This window comes from Trachurus trachurus, assembly GCF_905171665.1.
Source record: "Trachurus trachurus genome assembly, chromosome: 13".
NCBI classification, from domain to species: Eukaryota; Metazoa; Chordata; class Actinopteri; order Carangiformes; family Carangidae; genus Trachurus; species Trachurus trachurus.
Window position 1 is genome coordinate 26,008,658 of NC_139892.1, and position 22,021 is coordinate 26,030,678.

At 41.7% G+C, this 22,021-nt stretch overlaps 1 protein-coding gene across 2 annotated transcripts in view; it reads right to left on the reverse strand.

The window, feature by feature from the left end:
* tenm4 (teneurin transmembrane protein 4) overlaps positions 1–22,021 on the reverse strand; it is a gene marked incomplete at both ends in the record, with an annotated part of 110,992 nt that overhangs the window by 58,176 nt on the left and 30,795 nt on the right. For both annotated transcript variants that reach the window (XM_083984489.1, XM_083984488.1), the window contains 8 exons: positions 1,193–1,387; positions 2,253–2,354; positions 6,208–6,418; positions 7,587–7,801; positions 9,793–9,957; positions 15,607–15,842; positions 16,718–16,816; positions 19,706–19,955. In XM_083984489.1, coding sequence (XP_083840615.1) covers positions 1,193–1,387; positions 2,253–2,354; positions 6,208–6,418; positions 7,587–7,801; positions 9,793–9,957; positions 15,607–15,842; positions 16,718–16,816; positions 19,706–19,955 — 1,473 coding nt within the window. The remainder of the gene's footprint in view (positions 1–1,192; positions 1,388–2,252; positions 2,355–6,207; positions 6,419–7,586; positions 7,802–9,792; positions 9,958–15,606; positions 15,843–16,717; positions 16,817–19,705; positions 19,956–22,021) is intronic.

Below are 22,021 nucleotides of genomic sequence, written 5' to 3' on the forward strand. Positions count from 1 at the left end.
TCTTAAATAGAGAAGGTGCTTTGGCAGAGGCATGTTTATAGAAAATGAAAGCCATGATGAGGAGCAGTTCATAGCTGAAAATAACCAAGCCCCTCCCCATTAAGAGATTGTGAAGGAGAAAAAGGGGTAAATTAAGACAGAGCCTGAGGCAGGAGCATGCTTGACTAGGTTACAGACAATCTAGAAGATCACTGTAGAAGTCTTGCGCTGTTGCAGTGTATTCACTGTTTTCAATCAATTCGTATGCAAATATAAAATTCATGATTGTTTTCATAGCATTTCTTCCCTTGAAATGTTGTTCATTGAGTGCTCACTTTGTAAGGCACAAGACTTGTGGGGGGACACAATCACAATAATAACATTGTTTCTACCAGACAATATCCGCATGCTACACACAGATGGCAAACGGGCGTGAAGCAGGAGCAACGTCTAGCCACTGAGAGCAGCAGGCCGCGCCATGGCAGCTCCCCTTTACCATGACATAAATGGGTATAAAGGCAGTTATAGTAAGACAAACAGGATCTCTTGCCTCTTAGCAGATGGTTTGGGCACAAGGCACAAAGATCAGAGGCTAACTGACAAGCAACTCTCTCCTGGCAATTAATCATTGTGGCTGAAGGTCGAACGGAAGAAAGGTAAAAATGTTAAAGGGCCCTGGTCCACATTCCCCTCCACTCCTTATGGCTAACTCTCCACCCAAAATAGAATTGGGGCCTATGGATGTCACAAAACCCCATTTATCAAACTCCCAGGGTCCATTTTTCATCTTGAAATGAGAGCCTTCAAGAGCTGACAAACACAATGGCTCCTTCAATCTTATCTGGTCAAGCCTTATCCAGTATCATGAATGTGGAGTTCCTAATGGATTAACATCAGGCTTGGTGTCTGAATTTCAAACTATGAATGGAGGGTTTTGATTAAAGTAATGCCTCGTAACCATCATTTATACAGGACAAGTCACCTAGGATGCATATTTTGAAGTGTTATGGCTATGATGCCCGTCATGGCGGATGTCCTGTCTTTACTGCTATACAGACTGTTAAATAAGCCATACCAACTTAATAGGCATTTCCATTATGAGTATCCTTTTAAAATGTCAAGCACTAACGAGCTAAGATGGTGATAAGAGAGGCCATATATAGCAGAATTTCAGAGTTTAGGATACATTACCATGACTTATTAAAACAATTACCTTCTTCACAATTTTCCCCTTTGTAGCCTGGGTTGCAGATGCAGGTTCCCACGATGCAGGTCCCATGGCTACTGCATGTGATGTCAATGCACTGGTTGGTGGGAACGTCACATTCAGCGCCCTTCCAGCCACTGTGACACATGCAGCGACCTTTAAGGTATTGACCATTCCCACTGCATAGCACTGGACAGGCGGCTTTGAAAAGAGCAGACAGCATACATCCATTTGAATGGACCCCTCCAACCATAGCTTCAAAGAATAGTGTGTGAGCTCAATGTGGCAACGAGCCTCTGACCAGAATGATTAAAGGTTTGCTTTGCTGTGAACAATATGCAACACAAATTATCATTACACCCTGGCATCCAGTGAAGATGTAACCAAAATTCTAACAAAATCAAACCAAAAGTATCGAATCCCTTCACAATCACTGCTGTGACTGTCGAAAATTTGAAAAAAAAAAAGGTCTGCTTTCACTCTTCTTTATGTAGGCCCTACTAGCAGAAGCAATGAGCAGGCCAGGCCAGATTACTTTATGTTACTATTTGGTCTATTTATCACTGTGCTAGCAAAAAAAAGAAAAGAAAGATAGTTGAATAAAAATTGTAAAATATGCTACTGAACAACACATTGACAACAGATGGCAATATGTGTAAAGATGAAACCAAAACAAACACACTACTATCATTCTAACACATTGCCTAAACTTGTTTTTTCTTTTTGTTTTTTTTTTATTTGCCCCAAAAAAGCCTTGATTTCAGTAATTGAAGGAATGAGTCATTACTAGTCTGTCAAGCTAAAGCTCCTTTCTCTAACCAGTTATTCAAGTCTTTATCTATATGTAACACAATAAGACTTATAGTATAGAGGTAAAATATGAAAAAGCTGAAGCTGTAATGCCTGTTCTAATAAGATAGATCTGAAGAACAATTTAAAATAATTGTATAATTAAAATTGATTAGTTCTGGTTAGGCAGTGAATAGAATTTGATCAGCACCCTAAAGAATTATGTATCTGAATGATGGAGATCTGTTAAGTCATTATGACAGAAGGATTGACTCACCTCGCCCACAGTCAGGTCCTTTGAATCCTAAAAAGCAGTGGCATGTTCCAGCGATGCAGTCACCGTTCCCGAAGCAGTTACTGGGACAGTCATCAATAGATTCTGCAAGAGGGTAATCAGGAGCCTTTCTGAGTAATGTGGTTTGAAAAACAATTTTCCTCCCACTCATTTTCTGCGGGTTGATTATTATCCCTTTGCTAATGACAGTGATAAGGACAGACTCCAATCCTGTCAACATTTCTATTTCACTGGAAAACATTTTGAGTGGCGCTAATGTTTGGGAGATTTAACAAAAAGAGTAAACAAGCTCTGATCATCTGGGCTTCTACCAAAAGTAGCAAAGCAAATAAATTCTGAAAAGTTCTGAAATCACTGGTTGTGATATCATACTTCATTTAACAAACCTTGTACGGTACACCGCAACCAGGTTATTCAAAGTGTCAGCAACACTGGAACTTGCATTTCCTCCACTGCCAAGGGTAATGACATTGTATCACATTTTCTTCTATGGTCTGCTTTCACTCTTCTTTATGTACTAGCAGAAGCAATGAGCAGGCCATGCCAGAGAACTTCATGTTACTATTTGGTCTATTTATCACTGTGTTAGCAGCTATACAGCCGTATAGCATACATTTATGTATATAAATATGTGATTATATGTACGTGCCTATATACCCATATGTAATTTTTAACTGAAAATTTTTGACTCTCTTTACCTTTTTGTGTTTCCCAGAACATCATAAATGTTTCTCCCCCTTTTCTATGAACACCCGCATAGAAATCCATAAAGAGAAACCACAATTAAAATGAAAGTTATTCTGTACACAACATAATAATGTTTACATCTTGTAAATTGTTGTAATTTAAAATAATTGTGACTAGAGCTACTAATTGTGATTTACCTGGCCTCTCTGGTTGAATTTGTGGTTTATTACCTCTTTGCTTCCTTAAAAACTGAGGGCATTTTGTGCGATGCAAAGAATTAGCCGAGCATGCATCACACTCACCATGAATTACTCCACTGATCCCTCAAACTAAATCTGATGAAAATAATTATTTCTACCTCTATGTCCTGACACTTGCTTTTAAATCAGAATGACCAGCGATGTCTGAGGAGCTTGACAGCAGCAGCATTTTGAAACATGATGCTCACTGAATTAAGCCTGAAATGGTGCTGAAAAATATTCAGTCTTGTCCGTTGCCTTCAGGCAGCAGAAGCTCTGAGGCAAAACTTACTGAACAAAGAATCTCTTGTGCTCCACAAAGGGCTAGAAATGAGAGCCATGGATTCAGCTTCCCTTTACTCTGGAGAGTCAATCATCAGTGAGGATGCAACACAAGACAGTGAGAACAGACAAACAGAGAGCGAGAGAGGGAGAAAGAGATAGAGACAGACCAGAGGTACAGTGAAAAGAGAGAGGGGGGAAGGCAGTTAGCAGAGGGATGCTGCTGATGTTTTCTCTGCTGCAGGCTTGCCTCTGCTATGTTGGGTTAGTGCAGGGATGCAGGGGAGACTGTCCTCTGGCGTGGTGGAGGCAAATCAGCATTTTGGTGGGATTTTGATGGCTTCCAACAAGAACATCTAACTACAGTGGGAGGCCTGGTCTTCTTTTTTTGCTCAAAGCTAAGGAAACCAGCAGAATGTGTGTAGGTGGGGTGGCGGGTAACGGTTAGGAAAATTAGGTGTGGTATAGTGTAGATACACTTGCCATTAGAATCCCCCCCCCTATAGTACAATTATGCAGGAGAGATTCTTGCAGCTCAAGCAGCACATAGGGACGGAAAACCTAAGTAGGGTTGTAATTTAATGTTCACCTAGCAAGGCACAGAGATCTGATTTAAACTGCATTCCTCTGACATTATTAAGCAGGCAACCATTTGACATTAATGTTCCTCTAATTAAGGTTATCTTATCTTTATCTATCATGGGTAATTCTTTGGTGAACAACAAACCGAACACGTTTAATTGAGTAATCATGAACCGCAGTGCTCCAATTCCGAAAGCTGACGCAGTTTAGCAGACTTCACACTCCCCACGTCTATTGCCTGTGTTTCCTCTGAGAGCATGAAGGGGAGGCCATGAATATCTCTTAGCCACACACTCGACATAGGCCAACGCATAAATCATGGATTCAAGCAGAGCTTCATTGAAATTCATTACCCTTCATATCAGGGGAGCTAACTATTGTGCGAGTATCTCCAGTTGGTGAGGACAGAGTAGCGTGCAGCAGGCAGGTTTAATCAGCGCCTTGCCATGCTCTCAGAGGATGCTCAGCACCTTTGAATGATGGGCGGTTGTGTACAGAGAGAGACTCTTTGCTGTAGAGTGAGACAGGATACAGAGTAAGACATTGGTGCTGGCTCTTTGCTTCCCCCTTTTTTTTTTGCTTTGCCCTCCCCTGTACAGGCAGCAGCCATGTCTGGGTTGAAACATGTCTGGCACCAGGCAGCAGGGACAAATGGCTTCATGCTCCAGAGGGCTGTGATACAAAACATTCAGTAGGACACATTTCACATTGCCATGGAGCCCCAGCCAAGTAATGAGGAGTAACCCAGATTAAAGACAGGGACACTCTATCCCCCAGATGTATTATGGCATGGGCACGTGCGACGAACAAACATTTCATTTAATACATGTGAAGAGCACAAGGTGTCTCGCTGGCGGTAAAATCAGACATTTTCTCTCCGACGCTGTCTCAAGCACTAATACAATTTTTTACCATTGGTGTCTTCTAAACAATGCTGCCTTGTGTCTCTCAGTGCGCCTGCTCTGGATATTGTTCACATATATTTCTATACCTGGGCTACTCTATTTGAAGGTCAACTCCATCTCTCCACGGCTCAATACAATTCAGGCAGTTGGTGAGATTCAATTTCTGCTGAAGGGCACTTAACCGGTGACCCATTTTAGAAAGGGCCCCTCTGCCTCCCTCTGAGCTCCTGTGGGCAGATCGGCTCCAATACAAATGAACAGAGGTAGAATCCTAGCTCTGACTAATTCCGCCCCCACCCCTTCCTATCTTTGCTCCCGTCCCCATCCGCTGCACAGAATACCTTATCTGGATGTGATTTCTCTGACGCAAACCACAGGAGGCCTCCATGCACACCCAGTCAAAAAAAAAAAGAAATAAGTAAACACGCTGTCTGGACTCCCCCTGCTTGTGTCATATCATATATTAAGTATTGAATTACAGCTGTTGTTGGCACAGCAGGGGGGGCATGGTGCATCTCTTCCCTGTCTGCGCTTGGTGTTACATTGGTGTTGAGGACAGCTTCTCATCGATCTGCTGCCTGGCACAGACCCTGTCACAGATGGACTCTGGCCCAGGAGCTTTTAATTAAAGAGCATGTGAGAACAGCTCCCAGCTGCCTTCCCTGTGAAAGTCGACACCTCGGGCCCTCTCACACCTTGCTTGATACAGCAGTGCTAATCAAAGGCGCTTTAGGGAGAACAAAGAGGAGCGTACAAAACGAAATCACCTTCACAAAGAAAGACGTATGTCTGAAACACAGCCGTGTGCCACACAGAGATAGTAAGAGCAGAGAAATGGCTTTCTCACTTTGATATATGGAAAGTAGATGGAAATTGGAGCAAATCATGATCAAAAATGGCACTAGCAGGAGGGTACAATCATACTTTGAATTGTATGCAAATGGTTCCCAGAAGCTGGACCCCTGATTCGCTCGGAACACTCAGGCTAATGAGGATATTATGATCTCTCAATGCCCTACTCAGGGGCATGGCAGGATAGCACTGATGTCCTGATTTTTGTAATATTCAACTTCACCTTGATTAACCTGCTCTTTCCTTGGCTACTGAAATCTACCAAAAACTATCTCTGACTCATGCCCCGGGTCTGGGCTGTTTGCTGTGGAGTGCTGCTGGTTGGTATTATAGGGATTATGTGGATTGCTATTACAGGTTTCAGCAGCAGGTCATGCCCAGGGCGCTCACCTATGGCGGTAGTGAGGAAGGAGACAGTTTCAGTTTCTTTGCCGTCGTTGTAGATGGCCAGGTGCCAGATGCCCGAGTCCATGTACTGGATAAAGCCTGTGTCGTGGGTGGTGATGGGCACCAGGCTCCGCTGCATAGCAACAGGACCCTCCAGACCGTGGATGTCCTGGGCCAGAAGCCGCCGCCCATCCAAAAGCTCCACAAAGTCAAACTGCAGACGGACGCACAGAACATGAGAAAGACTGATGGATGGACCACAGAGACGCCATTAGAGTGACATGTGAGACTTGAGTGCTTTCAGCCCTCTTTATAGCGGAGCATCATTTGGTCTGCATGAATAACTCATCATTCCAGAGGAGCTTGGGTAAGTCTCAGCACATCATGGCTGGATAGGCTGTGATAATTTCATAGTCCACATATTTTATACGAAAGCCTGTTTAAAACTATTAAAGTGAAAAAGGGGAACCGGGGTAAAAAATTTAAAGTTACTGTTTACCAAATAACATCTGCAAACGATTTGCTTCGTTATCAGTCGTGACTCGATGAATACCAATAAGGCAGCATTTCATTTTCATCTACATAAGGAAGGGAATCTTGACTCATCTGCCACTCTATGTGTAATCCGTCACAGTGTGAAAACTCCACTCTAGATTATTTACTACTATTACTATCTTTGAAGTAAAAATAGACTGAAGAGACAAATGTGATCTTTTGACCGAGAAATAAATCACATTGGACATTAATGCTAACAAAAATCATGCTATAAACAGTTGGTTGAACTACAGTTACATTTACAGCAGAAATCTAAACTCTGTGAACCAAGCAGCCAGATATGATTAATCACATGATATATCTGATTCTGTGCTGCACATAGATGGGAAATTAGTGTAAAGAAAAATCTCCCATTCTCGGGCTCTGAGCCGTGTATTTTTCTGTGATTCATTGATGATATTGAACCTGAAAGAAATTTGCCATAAATCCTTTCTGCAACAAAGAAAGTGATTCATAATACAATAGAGAGATTTATGAATTGGTTTGCATTCATGACACGTTCCTACATGGTTAGATAGATTTTTTTTTAACTGTATCCCACTTTATATTCCGTGGCAGAGGGAAAATGGAAAAAAGAGGCTGAATCCTTATACTACACAGACATGATTATAAATCGTTTCACACAGAATCACATTTACAATTTAAAATTGTCTTTCACAAACAAAACATGATGGTTTCTTACAGAAAACACAGAAATATGCCAAATTAAAGCCTGCAAAACATTTAGATTTCACACTCTACTATGACAGAAGAAATAAGAAAAACAAAACAAAATAATTATTCTGCTGTAACAAAATATATGAGTATTTATAGCAAGTATTTCCCACCTGTGTGTGTGATGGAGGTAGACCTCTCCTTCCATAGATTCCAACTAAGGCATCTTTGCTCAGGGACACATTAAACTTCAGATACATGGGATGATCAATGAAGACCTGGGACCTCCAGAAGATACCAGGAGGAATCTGCTGCGCGACCTTGCGCCCCACGTCAATCTCGCCCATATCTATATAGCTGTCATCTGGGAACAAGCTGTCCAATTTGCCTGCATCGCACACACAAAGTAAATCGGTCATAGAGATCACACCATTAATCCAGTATGTGGAGGGCAGAGTGAGTCTGTCTGCTGAAGCATGATAGTCTGACCATATCACAGATATTCAATCACATCGCTGACAGCCACAGAAAAAAAATATAATGGATGACCCCTCTGACCACCGCCAGCAATTCCAGTCAAGCCAAAGAGGAGAGTATGAAAGTAAGAATAATTTGACTCAACATCAGTCTGATGATCCAAAAAATTCTAGTCATGTCCTGAAGTGTTTTGTGCCGATTTGTTTGAATGGGGGAAGAAAAAATCTAAATTAAACAAAGAAATACATTTTGATGAGATAATATCAAAACACTGACATCATCAATCCATCACTGCCTATGTTAAGGTGGCTTCCTCAAACAAGTTATATTTGTTATTTTTTATAATGTAAATACATTTCATAAATCTTGTTGATCCAAGTAATTGAAATGAAAAGACTAAACATATGGTGCTGCTATGGCTATTAAAAAAATACTTGAAAATACAAGTGCTTCAGTACCGTTATGAAATACAGTTATAATTCAAGTAATAGTAATAAAGTAAAAAATTGTAGAGAGGGATCTCTAATGCTTCTACCCGCTCAGGTACTAGCACATTCTCTGCCAAAGATTGCCCATATGCTCCATAATACAACTTATATTGGACTCCGTGGAAATGGCAACATCTGTTTGCCCATGTAGATGAGCTAATTTCAGCAGCAATGTTGACTATAGCAGACGCCCATACAAACTACCCCCAGGACTTGGTGGCAGACACGGCTTTAGGTTACACGTGGCACGGCAGATGGCAGTCTTCTCAAAAGTCCATCAGTTGCAATGGTTTTTATCAGAGCAGACAGGACACACTCCCCTCTCCCAGATCTGGGCTTTACATAATGCTACAGCACACAGGCTCGCTTTCCACGTGTTGGGTTGAGTGTGTATTTATGCAGCACATTAAAGGTGTACTCATCAGGCTGTTTAAATAAATCATAAGCTGAGACCGGTGATAATGGGCCTCATGGTTAAATAAATGGTTGTTGTTGTGCAAGCTAAACTACAACAGAACGCTTTGATGGAACGACAAGATGCAGAAAGAGAGCAACACTGACTTTCAAACATCTGCATCACCTTGATAAAGCATTAGATGCCTCATCATTGTTTCTGGTGACAGCACTGCAGAACGAGACTTATTTAGAAAACTATCACTATTGATTTCCTATCAGCAGCGGCTGCTATGTAGGGTCTAAAGCTCAGCTGCCGTCATGCTTGTTGTTAGCTGAACACACGATCTGCAATCTGGTAAATGACAAAGACAACTCCTGGATTCATCTATATGATAATGACCCCATCTTCTACCTATTGTGGTGTGCCAGTGGCAAATCACATGGTTAAATCTGAGCCCATTTGTTCGAGAATAGGAACAGAGCAAACTTTCCTCGAGTCGAGCTGTTGGTACCGTGGGGTGAGCACATGCCTTCTTTGGCTGCCAGGAAAGGCAGCCCAGGCTAGGAGATGAAAGGATCACATCCGTTCTGAAGGGGACAGAGTGGCTAATCCCCCTCCAGCCCCTGGATACTCAGTCCCTTAAGCTGTCCCATTTTCTCCCTCCAGGAACAAATAACACTTTCCCACTTACAACAACTTTCACAGGATTACAAAGCAGATCTCTTTGCATACCATGGAGACAAGTGGACACAATGGGAAACTGCATGACAATATAATAACGAAGTTGCTTGAGCTTCAAAATGTCATCTGTAAACTTTAAGATTAGAAAAAAGTTAAACTTATTTTTCCTTGTGCAGTGTTTTCTGATGTGTATGCAACAGTGTACTACTTGAGGGTGACACATTATTCTGAAAGCAAAAATCAAGTGCATGTATTGACATATGCTTTGGTTAAATAAAAAAAAAAGATTATTATGTATTTAATGAAATTATCCTTAAATTTTGAATTTGTACTTACTTTCATCTTTCCCCTTGCGGTCAGGTATTTCCAAGCCCGTGTTGCCTAGTGGTGGCAAACTCAGATCAGTGGGGAAAGGCAGGCCACTTGTATTGTCCTCTGACAGCTGGTACATCTGTCTCTGCATGGGCTGCAGGTGCCAGTTTAATCCAAAAAGGTGCATGACTGAAATATTAAACACAAAACAACATCAGAATTGGTTTCTATTAAGTGACTTTTAATTCATTTTATCTCAGCAAATAATTATGCTTCGTGAATTAAATGCAAAGTTACACCCAGACTTTTTGTTCCTTTGGGGTAATTATCCAAAGGTGACAGCTGTGACATAGGGGCAACAGAGAGTAAATTCCCAAGAACAAAGAACAATACGTGGTTTAATGGTTAATGGCATTTCCCTCTAAAGTGCTGAGCAGTGCGATCAGAAGATGAATGTTATCCTGACCCCTTGGGACGACATCTGTCTCCCCACACCAGCACTGGCATGGACCGTCCCCTGTGCCCTGTCATTTTTCCAACCCTGGTGCCTTTCCCTTCCCCTACTAAAGCAGTGGACAAAAGGAGATGAAAAAAAAAAAACCATCAGCAGGAAGACACCAGGGGTGTTTCAGTGTGAACACAGTGGATGAAGCATGCTGATATTTTACAAGGTCGACAAAAGAAATGTCCTTTGGAACAATGGCAGTAGAGTGCCGGACAGAGGAGGAGGGGCTGACCATGACAGATCACCAATAAGAGAATGGACAAGACCAGCTTAGCAAGGCAAAAGCCACCTTGGAAGTCAACAGTCAGCAGAACAGGCCCAGAAACTCAATATAGCTATTTTATAGGTTTGTTGCTTCTCTTACACTCCTGAAGTACCAAACCAAGCAATTCAATTATTAAGAGTGAAATTATCTGATGGTTTTACAGCAAAGCTTGGACTTACCCAGACCTTTCAGTGAGGGTGAGAGTGAGAGAGCATAACCTAGTTCATGTCACCATAAAGATGAGACATTACACAGCTACAGAAGCAAGACTTAGAAAACAGCATCTGATCATACTTCAGACTTTAAGCTTTGATGTTGTATATCTGTAGATTAATCTATAACTGAGCCTAATAACAAGTGGATAAAAACAAAAGTAAAACAGACTCACACTATTGGACAGAATTTTGTTAGAGATGGACATGAGTTTGTCCATCAGAAATAAAACAAAGATGTGATGTAAACTCATCATCTTATGTCAGTCAGGAGCTGCTCTGGTTCCTGCAGCCTCATCTCTGCAAAGGATTCTTTTAGCATGTTGCTTACAATTCTAGGGTTGTTTCTTCATGGAAATGCTTGAACAAATGCAGGTGACACTCAGAGTCTCTGTGCATCTTCCAGCAATGTGCAGAGGAAACAGGTACTTCTCAGATCAAGGACAGCGAATTTCAAAGGACAAACGGTCTGGAGGACACCGATTGATTTCTGGCTTTAACAGTGCATCAGACCAAAGCCTGCTTCCTCCATGTAGATCTCTATAAGAGGTGGGCTTAACTTTAAGAGGTTTCTTTTTACAAATCTGTTATTTGTATATGGATATTTTAATGATGCACACTAGATAAACTGGTGCTCATTGAAATATGCCTTTGTGATGAAATATAGGGTGCAATAGCATAGTTATCAGGGATACAACACATGCATTTGCTAAGATGATGAAAGTTCAACTGCAATACCAGCAGCTGCTCTGTGTCTGTCCAGTGCCTGTGGAAGTGACTGTATCAGTGGAGGACAACCAGTGAAGAGACAGATGGCTTTGTTTGCCATTTCATAAGCTCCAGAAAAACATTCCTTTTGATTTGTAGCACCACATCGACTGGCGAAATGGAAAAAGAGTTAGTGTATGTCACTGGCAGAAAACCACTGCAAAGTCACCATGCAGGGTGTCGTTCCAAGTGTCCTCGTAATCATGTCTTTGTGAGCCTCGCTCTTCATCCCATCCGTCCCTGAGGCCTCTAATGGAAAATGGTTGGAGAGCCCCCCCCCCCCCCCCCCATTCTTAAAGATTTACTTCAGCGCCTTCTTGGTATCTATGATATGCAGAGCATTGGACCTGAGCCAGTGAAGAGCCTCCTGATTTTGTTTTGCTCACTTTTCAAACTTTGCAAACACTGTGCAATGACACTCAGCTGCTGCAATTGGCTGTGAAATGAAGACAGGTTGTAGGAATAACAAGGTACTTCTAATGAGATGGCCACTGGCAGAGACATCACTGCCCTGTCAAGAGAACTGCACTTCGTAGCATCGCCCATTTTGTCCTGAGCACATGTTGTGCCCTCCTTTCGCTTATCTCTTGGCAGGAAGTTGGGTCACGCCATGTGCCAATTAGGGAACAGAGGTACTGTAGTAGAAGACTTCTCAGCCAATCTGAGGAAGTCAGAGCTTATTGCTGTGGGTCATCTGCCAGCATTCCTGTGCTTCTATCCTCTGATCTGAAGAGCTCTTTCCAACTAGCGCACACTTCAAGGGAAGCTATGATGAGTAGAACCTTTTTTCTCCTTATCTTAGTGGTCAAAATCATCAAATAAAAAAAAGCAAACCATCAGGAGCTATTTTAGAAAAAAGACAGCACAGTTATAGTCTCATTTGCCTTGGTGTGACAATGTTTTTAATTATATGGCTAATTAATCTATAAAAAAAACTTCAATGATCATAAATAAATTCAAGTATATTTATTAATTCATTTAATTATTTTATTTAATTCACCAAATATCTGCAATATCATATTGTGATAATTTCTAGGTCTCAAGGTAAAGCCACACTTCTTTCTAGAGCCAAGTTGTTCCATCACTGACAGGTTTTCTTTCTTCAAAAACAAAGTACTGTTACAGGCTGTGGTAAATATAGCACTGAATGATACGAAATGTGAGTGTGAGATTCAGATGCCTTTGCAACATCCAGTTTAGGGAGAACTTAATTAAAGAAATTAAACATTTCAATGTAACCACAGATACGGTAGAAAACTAACCAGTTCATAGAGTTTGTTTAGTTTAATATTTCCTCACATATAATTGTAAAAGTGGTGGTACGATGCATTAGAGAGTACGGCCCTGCAGTGAAGAATGACGGAGATAAAAAATAGTATGAATTCTAGTCATTATAAAAAGAAACAAACAAACCTGGATGGTACATAGAGTAATCATACAGACATACAGTATAATTTCCCTGTGTGGCCTGTGAAAGTTTAGTGTAGCTTAAAAATCAGTGCAGTCTGACAAGAACTTTGTGTTCTGTCTTGTGGGAGATGTGAATAGAAACGGGAGACGGGAGAACAAATGCTTTCTCTGTCTTGACCAATAAAAAGAACCGATGGCATGAATAGATAAGCACCTTTTCTTTTCATTTAGACTAACAGTACTGATGTCACACTGAGCTAATGAAAAGTCAAATCAAATTATTCTTAAATGGTTAAAATCAGCATGGAAGCTAAATCTATGCTGCAGTTTGGAGGCCCAACCTCTTTGTCCTTAGCTAGGTACCCAGAGTGAATGTCAGTGGAGGATACTGATGACCTTAAAACATATAACAAATCTGCTGATGAGCTAACGACCATGGAGAAAATAGTGTTGTCTTTAACCCCCCGACCTTTTTGGATCTGAAAATGTGTTGATTTGCAAAGCTGTGACAAAATAAAACCATGCTACAAGTCAAAACATCTGTCATGGGGCATAATTGGGTTCATTAGACATCTCACCCAGAGTTCCCAATTACAGGCCTCAATAATTAATTGCACTTCAAATTAAATGTATTTTCTCATCAGCCTTTAATTAAATATGGCCCTCCTTCTTGATTGGAAATTCCAATCTTAGGATGAGGCTTAGTCTCCAGCATGTTTACTTGTGGTGCATCGGGAGATGGTCTGAGTTTTGCAGGGTATAATTACACAGCCTGATTAAGCACTATCAGGCTGATGGTGCTCTCTGGCTTTTAGCCAGGTCACAAGCAGTAAACAGGAGACCCATACTGTATCTCTACTTGTACATCCAAACCACACTGCTGATGCCAAAACTAAGGCAGAACTTGCTCACACCCACTATCATTGGTTTAAAAATACTGAAGATGTAGATAATCCAGCGCCTTTTTGAATTTCAAGTGAAACCATTTAAAAGGCTGTGGTGACAAAAAAGAGAAAAAAAAAAGAATAATCAGATTTCAGTTCGTTTGGCCTCAAGCAGAAACAGAAACGATAGCTTTCGCGATTGTATAATACATATCTATAACAAATGTCCTCAATGAAGAATTCATTTATCTCACTGATGAAGGCCATACAGACCGATCTGGCTGTTCTTTCATTGACTTGATACAAATGAACTGATATGTTCTCACCATCCCTCTATACGTGAGAAACTATTTCTTTTTCAGTGTGAGACTGAATTCAAAAGTGAACCCATTTATATGTTAAACAGGTATCCACAGTCAATCAGATGTATATTATATGGTAAAATATATTAAATAGAAGTGTGTATCAACTCCTTATTTGAATGTGTTACAATGGACCAGCCGGAACTTTTATTACTTGAATAAAAAAGGTACTGCTGGCTTTTTCAAGCACATCACCACATCCTTGGAAGTGTCTGCCAACTGAGGCAACAGAGATATCCAACCATTTAAATCCAGAGCTTAAACCACTCATACCTGTTTGACATTACATTTTCAGGAGCTTTACCTGTCTTCTCTCCCCTCACTGCACTACAGTAACCCTGTGTCCCATGTGTCATCCCTCCTATCTACTCCGGTTTTGCTCATCATATCCTCATCCCCAACTGTAGCCAATTTCTTAGCACTATTTCAATCAACATGTGGTCTCCTTAAGTCAAATAAACATTTTGGATATGTCACCTTAAATAACCTGAAACCAACTGCACCAACCACTGATACTGAAAGCAGCGCTCCTTTGTATCTCCTTTTGGTTCAAAGCAATAATAACAAAAGACAAAAAGAAAGTCATATTTTCCTTTGCTTCACTATGATTGATGGATTTAACAATAGTGATTCACCCTCTAACCAGCTGAAATGTTGGGAATAGTTGATTCAAACACGAGGTTTTGGGGAGATTTGTTATGAGGAACACAACAGAGAGACAATCAATATAAAATCCACAGAAGACCACAAAGTTGGTTTTCTGTCTGATCTATGGGAAACAAGAAGCAACAACATCACAGCAATAACCTGCAGAATGCACTTACACGTTCTTTTTAAATTTACCACTGAACAACGTGTTGTGTCAGTTGTCATGTCTCATGCTGTCTCTGATTTATAGTACAGTACACAGATAAATAAGAGACTGTGTTAACAGGTACTGTATAAATGTTGTTCCTTAGAGAATGAAATGATTCAGAAAGAGAGCATCTGGTTTGATAGTATAATTCAGATATCACAGTTGATAGACCTGATCCAGCTGAGACCTGGCTATGCTGATCAGCCAATCTTCAATCAAATGAGATGAATATTCCGAACGTGCAGTCTTCTCTTGTGCGATGTCTTTTTAATTCCTTCCCTATCGGACCTATTCACAACTGGATTGCCCATCTGCGCGGATTCAGTCAACCCAATCTATGAATGGTAATGGTATTTTGGACAAGGAGGGGCGAGGAGTCAATCTGTGAGGCCTTATATGACTGCACTCGCACAAAGAGCAGAGCAGATTCAACACTATTGCAAACGGACGACGGAGGGAACAAAAAAAAGGAGGTCGGACTCATCCTGTGTCTGCAGCTAAGTGAGGGGCGAGGCTGGAGGTGGCTATAGGTAGAGGTGCCCATCCTGGTGTGTGGGAGCATCGGAGGTGACTCACCAATGAAGTAGGCCAACAGGAACAGCAGTGTTACTGAGATGAGAATGGCACTGAGAGCAGCACACTTCCAGTTGCAGTGCTTATAGGGTTTCTTCAGGCTGAAGGCAGGGCGGGAGAAGGTGTTCCTTGGCAGAGGCCGTGGGGGAGGCGAGTACACCGTGCTGGAGGTCAAAGGGTATCCTGGTGATGTTGTGCAATACATTGGTGATGTTCCACCTGGTTTGAACAGGAAGTGCCTGGGAACAAAAAAAAACACACAGTTTCTAGTTAGTCCAACAGAAAACCATCCACTTTCTCAGGGATCACAATATTGTAGGTGACTGTCTATCTGAGTGCAGTCCCTTCAAGTGGAAGATTAGCAGAGAGAAGACTTAAGCACGCTAGATTTTGCCCGGTCCAAACTGGGAGTCGATATTAAATCATAGTGACCGCAGCTGGCTCTTGTTAATGTATTCACGCCAGCCTGGTGAAGGGTAATTCCCTGTGACTGTGTGTCAAGGCTGTCCAGAGGAGAGATACGGTATATAAGGCTGCAGCACGGAGTTTAGCAGATTTATTTGTCCTTGAAGAACATGACTGGCTATCTCAGAAAACATGTGTAGGGCTGCATGTCCAAGTGCATATGATCAGCTCATCAGAGAGTCAGTGGCGGCGGCTCTGTCGTCAAGGCCGTTCCCCTGACAAGTTTACAAGAAGCTCTCCCGCGACAGTGACATGAACGTGACTGAATGTCACATTACAATGTATGATGTGCAAAGTCACTTACACTATATTTTATTTATAAATAAATATCAGGGTAAATCACTGACATATTCTGTTCTAGCAACAAGAGATAACACCGGCAAGTGTGTTTCATAAAGCGGTCAAGTTTAACATTAATCAAAACCAATGGAATCCAACAATGTGACTTTATGCAAATTGTTAGTTGTATTAAACGGAGATGGGACAAACAGGGCAAAGCTTCTCACACTGTGGGAGACATACACTGATGATTGACAGCATTTCAAAACAGAGGATGTTTGATGGAAAAACAGCGCAGGCATCACAATTGTTTTCATGGCAGAGCAGATTGTGACAGTGGCGCGAGCCAGATAGCAAACATGCAACATACCCGTCGTTGTACGAGGCATCGTGGCGTGCCGATGCCAGAATGTCCATCTCAATGAGGTTGTCCTGTAAAGTCTCTAGGAATGTCTGCTTTGCTATGTTTCTACACACAGGTGGAAAGATGGATATGAAGCCGGTGTGAGATGTGCGTGCAAGGAAAAACACAGAAATGCCAATACAGTACGTGATCACCAAGCAACAACAACTGACAAATGGAGATCAAGACAGACAGCGTGGGGAAAAAAAGAAACCAAGGCCCTTATGGAACTACTTCTACAAAAAAGTGTGAGACAAAAAACATCTAACTCTCTTATCCCCCTTCGTTTGGGCACTGCCATACCTTGTTTTGTACGAGCCCTGCCCTTCTCTGCAAGCGTCTTGCTCCTCTCTGATAAACATTAGAGTATTCTGGCTCCTTTAAGGGTTGTGGTTGGGAGAAAACAATGCATCACTTACAAATAAGAACCTTAAGGTATCTAACACTTATTTCAGACAAAACACTTTAATATCTTTACTTCATTTTCAATCAGAAAGCTGTTTTCACACTGGATGGTGTCTCTGAGAACAGTTGTTTTTCATCGTGTTGTTGTAACTCGGGAAAAAAAAAAAAATCACATTTTCAATTCATTCTAAAGTTTCGAGAGGCACATGTCTCATTTCACTCAAAATGCACTCCTCCCCGTGAGAGCTCTGGTTCCATAAGGAAATACTGCAGCAATGTAATGGAGAAATGAACTGTCCACATGCAATGGGCAGGCTGAACATGTTCAGTGTTACAAGAGAAAAGCCTTGTTTTTGATCCCTGCCCCTCTGAGGCCACTTGTGAAGTCTGTTGATGGTCTCTCAAACTTCTGTTTGGGAGAAGAATACAACTTTTAATGAAGAGAGAGACAGAGACGGAGACGCCTGGCAAAAACTCTAAAGAGAGTGTCGAGGCTTGGTAGGGCCAGCCAACTGTTGGCGTCTCTCCAGTGGCAGAGCAGGGTGAGACCTACCAGTGCAGAATTTATCAGGGCCATTAAATTTCACAAAAGTGACGAGAGAGGGCCATTGAAATACTATTAACTAAGTAAAAGTGGCATTTAATATTTCAGAGTCCGTGTGGACGTTACTAATGATTTCAGTTTCATTATTGGAACTGTGGCGGTTGATCTTTTTTTCACAGTGACAGGTCAGAGAGAATACATATGTGGCTTTAGCAGCATTATTGCCTGTTGCAGTACCACTCTCCTTACCATCTGCTTTCTGCTCCACAGGGAGTACCTGTGCAGGATTAATTTTGGAGCTGGATGACGCATAATCAGTCATTATGGCACTAACTGTCCTACCAGCTGAAATTGGTGCTCATTTTCCTGTTGACTGAAGCGTCGCACAAAAAAAAGAAAAAACTACAGGACGAGACAGTGAGTCTGTTCATGGCTGGTTGTTTAGCCAAATTAACTATTAACTATTCCTCTGTCAACAATAGCCTCATTTGTGACAGAGTGTTTTGGTCGATAAGGTTTATTATATAATTTTTCTTTTTTTTTTTCTTCAAATAAATGATAAGAGAGCAATATTTATCAAAAATATTTGATGTTTAAAAACAGGTCAGGGGTTTTCCAGGACCTCAGCAGTCACAAAAATAATGAGAACAAGCACTGGAAGGATTTGACACAGTAAACAGCGCTGGAAGAAATGCTGATACACCTTGGGCCTCGACACAGTCAGAGACAATTGAATCGGCGCCGACCAGCAAAACTAACGTCAGGCTGAACGCTACCCAGCTAACAGCTTAGCAGACACTTTCTGGCTGCTTGTGGATATCCATCATTGTGCGACAGGCAGCACACTCGCTGAGGTATTGCACGCACCTGACATCATATATGACAAGAGACTGCTTGTCAGTGTTCAAAGCTGTGGGGTGTATTTTCTTTTCCCAGCAAAGCAACAGCCAGCTCACAGGGCCCATTATAATGCATACAGCCTTTTCTGGATTTATTTGCTTGTTGTTTGTTTGTCTTATATAAAACTATAGAAATTTTGAATGAAGGAGAAATGGAAGATGTACGACACATAAAACTGGAAGTTTCACAGGAATGTGTGTGCATATACTACTGCATGTCATATTGGGTGTTGTGTAGCCTGGTGTGACATGATAAAAAAAAGGGTCTTTTAAAGAGTGGTATAAAAAGTTTGACAACCACTACAAACTGTGAACTGTGCTTTATCTCTGAATTGCTTTGAAAATAATGAAATCATCTAAATAATGAGATTTTTTATTTTATTTATTTTTTTATTCATGCAAAGTTCCTTAAACCAAGGTTCCACAATGGTTTTTCATTTAAATGTGCTCAGCAGGCAACCCTGTCACACTGAGATGAGAGGTTTTGTTTGGGGAATTTCTTCCAATGCTAGCCAGGTAATGTGATGTGATTATTAGGAGGCTTGGGATGTTTCTGGTTTACTATTCTTGGTTTCAAACTGCCTTGCAATAAGACCAGCCAAAGGAATACCAACAGATATTCCCTTTGTTACAATAACACTTGACAGATCTACTTCACACAAGGGCCTCCTATTGAGAAATGTGCAAGAGAAGTGAATACTGATTAATATGAAATAAATAAAAACCACGCTGAAGTGGAGGAGCTATGAAGCCTGCTCACGGGAGCCTGAATGTGATTTTGCGAGAACTGTTCCACATCCAACATGATTATAATTACTCTATTTAAAGTCAACAGCTTGCATGCTCTGGATTGCTAACATTAGACAAAGACCCAAAAGCAGCACTTTTCTCTTGTTTGCCACAAAATCATGTTCATCACAAACGTAGGCCTTTGCCACCATAGCAGGATATTTTCCATCTTATTGCTTCGCTTCTTGTTTGCACATTGGCAATTTTAACACCAAGCAGACAGCATGAAAAAGCTACGTTCAATGACACCAGGTCGAACTCAGTCTTACAGATGCCAACATCACTTTACAGATGTCAGGAAGACGAGTTGTGCATTACCTTGTTTCCAGGGGGATGTTGCTGTTGAGGAGCCAGTTGTCCTGTGCGCCGCCAGAGTCTTGCCCGTTGGCCGGACCCTCGGGAGGAATGGAGCTGTCTGTGGGCGCGGGACTCGGGTTGCTCCGTGGCGTGTAGTTGCCCCTGTTCAAGGAGTTAATGGAGGCCGCATGGTGCTGAGGATTGGGAGAGTGGGAATGGGAGAGTGGTAGAGGAGGTGTCCGCAGCCGAGAGTGGTTTTGAAAGGCTCCGTCTAAACACAGAAGAGGGGAGAAATTAAGTGTTAAGGACAAAAAACTATGGAGAATGAAGAATGCTGCTCATTTGCCTTGTGTTTTTAGGCACCATCGGCGCACACCAAGACCCCCAGATTATTTACTGGTGCATATTTCAAAAGAACTTCAGAACCACTGAGGATGGTTCTGACTGTGTGTGCGTGTGTGTGTGTGTGTGTGTGTGTCTTAGCAGGTTTAATTTAGCGCCTCACGGTGTTATTTCAACTCCCCAAGCCTCAATATTCCGGCTGATTAATAATTAGCTGTCGTTCCACATAAATTCACACCAAAAGACTCTTCTGACTGAAGAGCTACAAAGTCTTTACACTGACCATTTTAGCTACAAAGCCTTTACACTGACCACTCTTAAAAAAGTCCTTCGTCTGCTCATTATTTCTCCCAACTGGTCTCAATCAGAGCGCTCTCTGGCTCCCACAGAGACCTGGGACAGTTTACTCAGTCAGACCAGATACAGGCTCCTGTGTAAACAGACAAGCAGTCCTCCACTTCCTCAGGCTTTATTTAGCCAGAAGAGGTTGATCGAGTCCGTGCAACCTGTTTCACTCTGTCTTGTGCACAACCCTTCACCACAGCCACAGCCCAACTTAAAAACAAATTAAAGGTCTACAAGGGAGATCCCAAAAATAATGGCATTAGCTGTGTCTTCTTCCATGATCAGCTGCATGTTGGAACACATCTGCAGTTTTTTAAGCAAACAAAACCTGTGCTTGGTTTCATTTTTTACCACATCTGTTGTCACTTTTCATCAGAGGATTTGAAACTATTAGATATGAAGCCTGGAAGAACAGATTGTACCCAGAGGCCTTATATGCTATCTGATACTCTGTGCACTTCACAAGATAGAAGACCAGTGTCCTTGTGCACTCTGTATCCATTTATTTCCACATCTGCTAAGCCATTCATCAATCAATGAACTCCTGGCTTTACACAGAGTGAAATAGTGGCTTTTCTTTATAGCAGTAAGCCTCCTTTATTTCACAGATATCCACAACACTAAATTGCCAATTCACAGCAGACAAAGTGGAATATAGACACACAGAGGGCTTATTTTGTATAATCAGCTCCTTCATTAAATCAATACCTGCTCGTGCCAGTCGAGAAGCTTAGAGACTTTCCAGATTTTTTAGGGGACAGGAACATGAAGCTGGCATATCAACATGTGTCAATCAAGGCAGATAAATTAACCGTCAAGGCGCAGAACCAGTTGTGCTTAGAACAAAAGTAGCATTATGTTTCAGCGCTTGAGGCATTTTTCCGAAAATTGAAAGAAAGCCCATTGTGTTCACAGATAATGTGCTAACGAGAAGCCCGGCAAGAAAAAACAAGGGGAAAATATAGTGTGGTGCATCTAATCCGCAGGCACCTGTTTAACTCTCAGCCTGTAAGCCTTTCAACATGCATGGGCTTCACAGGAAGCTTGGCAATTTCACACACATGACAGTATTTCAAGTCTTTTTTTTTCTATTTCTAGTCTGTACATCCCACTTGCCAACGACTAAAAAAGCAGAGAACACCAAGGCCCCATTCAGACCTGGTATCAACTAAATTAATTAAAATACAGAGAGGATGTGTCTGCGATCCGATCTCATTCGGAGCTGGTCTGGACCACATGTGGCCACAACGTTCTGTTAAAAGTGTGGAAGCAAATGTGTCCAGGCCACATTGATGGACCGTCTCCTCAACTGACATCCTCTGCCACAGTCTAATGGCTAAAACCTGATTTCATTGTAGAGCTGTGCGCAGTGCATTGATTTGCTCGACCTCTCCTCGCCCTGCTCTCTCTCTCTCTCTCTCACACACACACACACACACACACACACACACACACACACACACACACACACACAAACACATGTCTGTCAGTCACACTGCGATGGCTTAAAAACAACAACACGTTTGTTCTCTGTGAACAGAAATGATGTGCAGTGAGGTCCAAAAGTCTGACTCCCTGTTCGGGGATACCGACCCTACGTGTTTATTTGCATATAGAGCGACAGAGTGAGATCAGATCACAAGTGGTCAC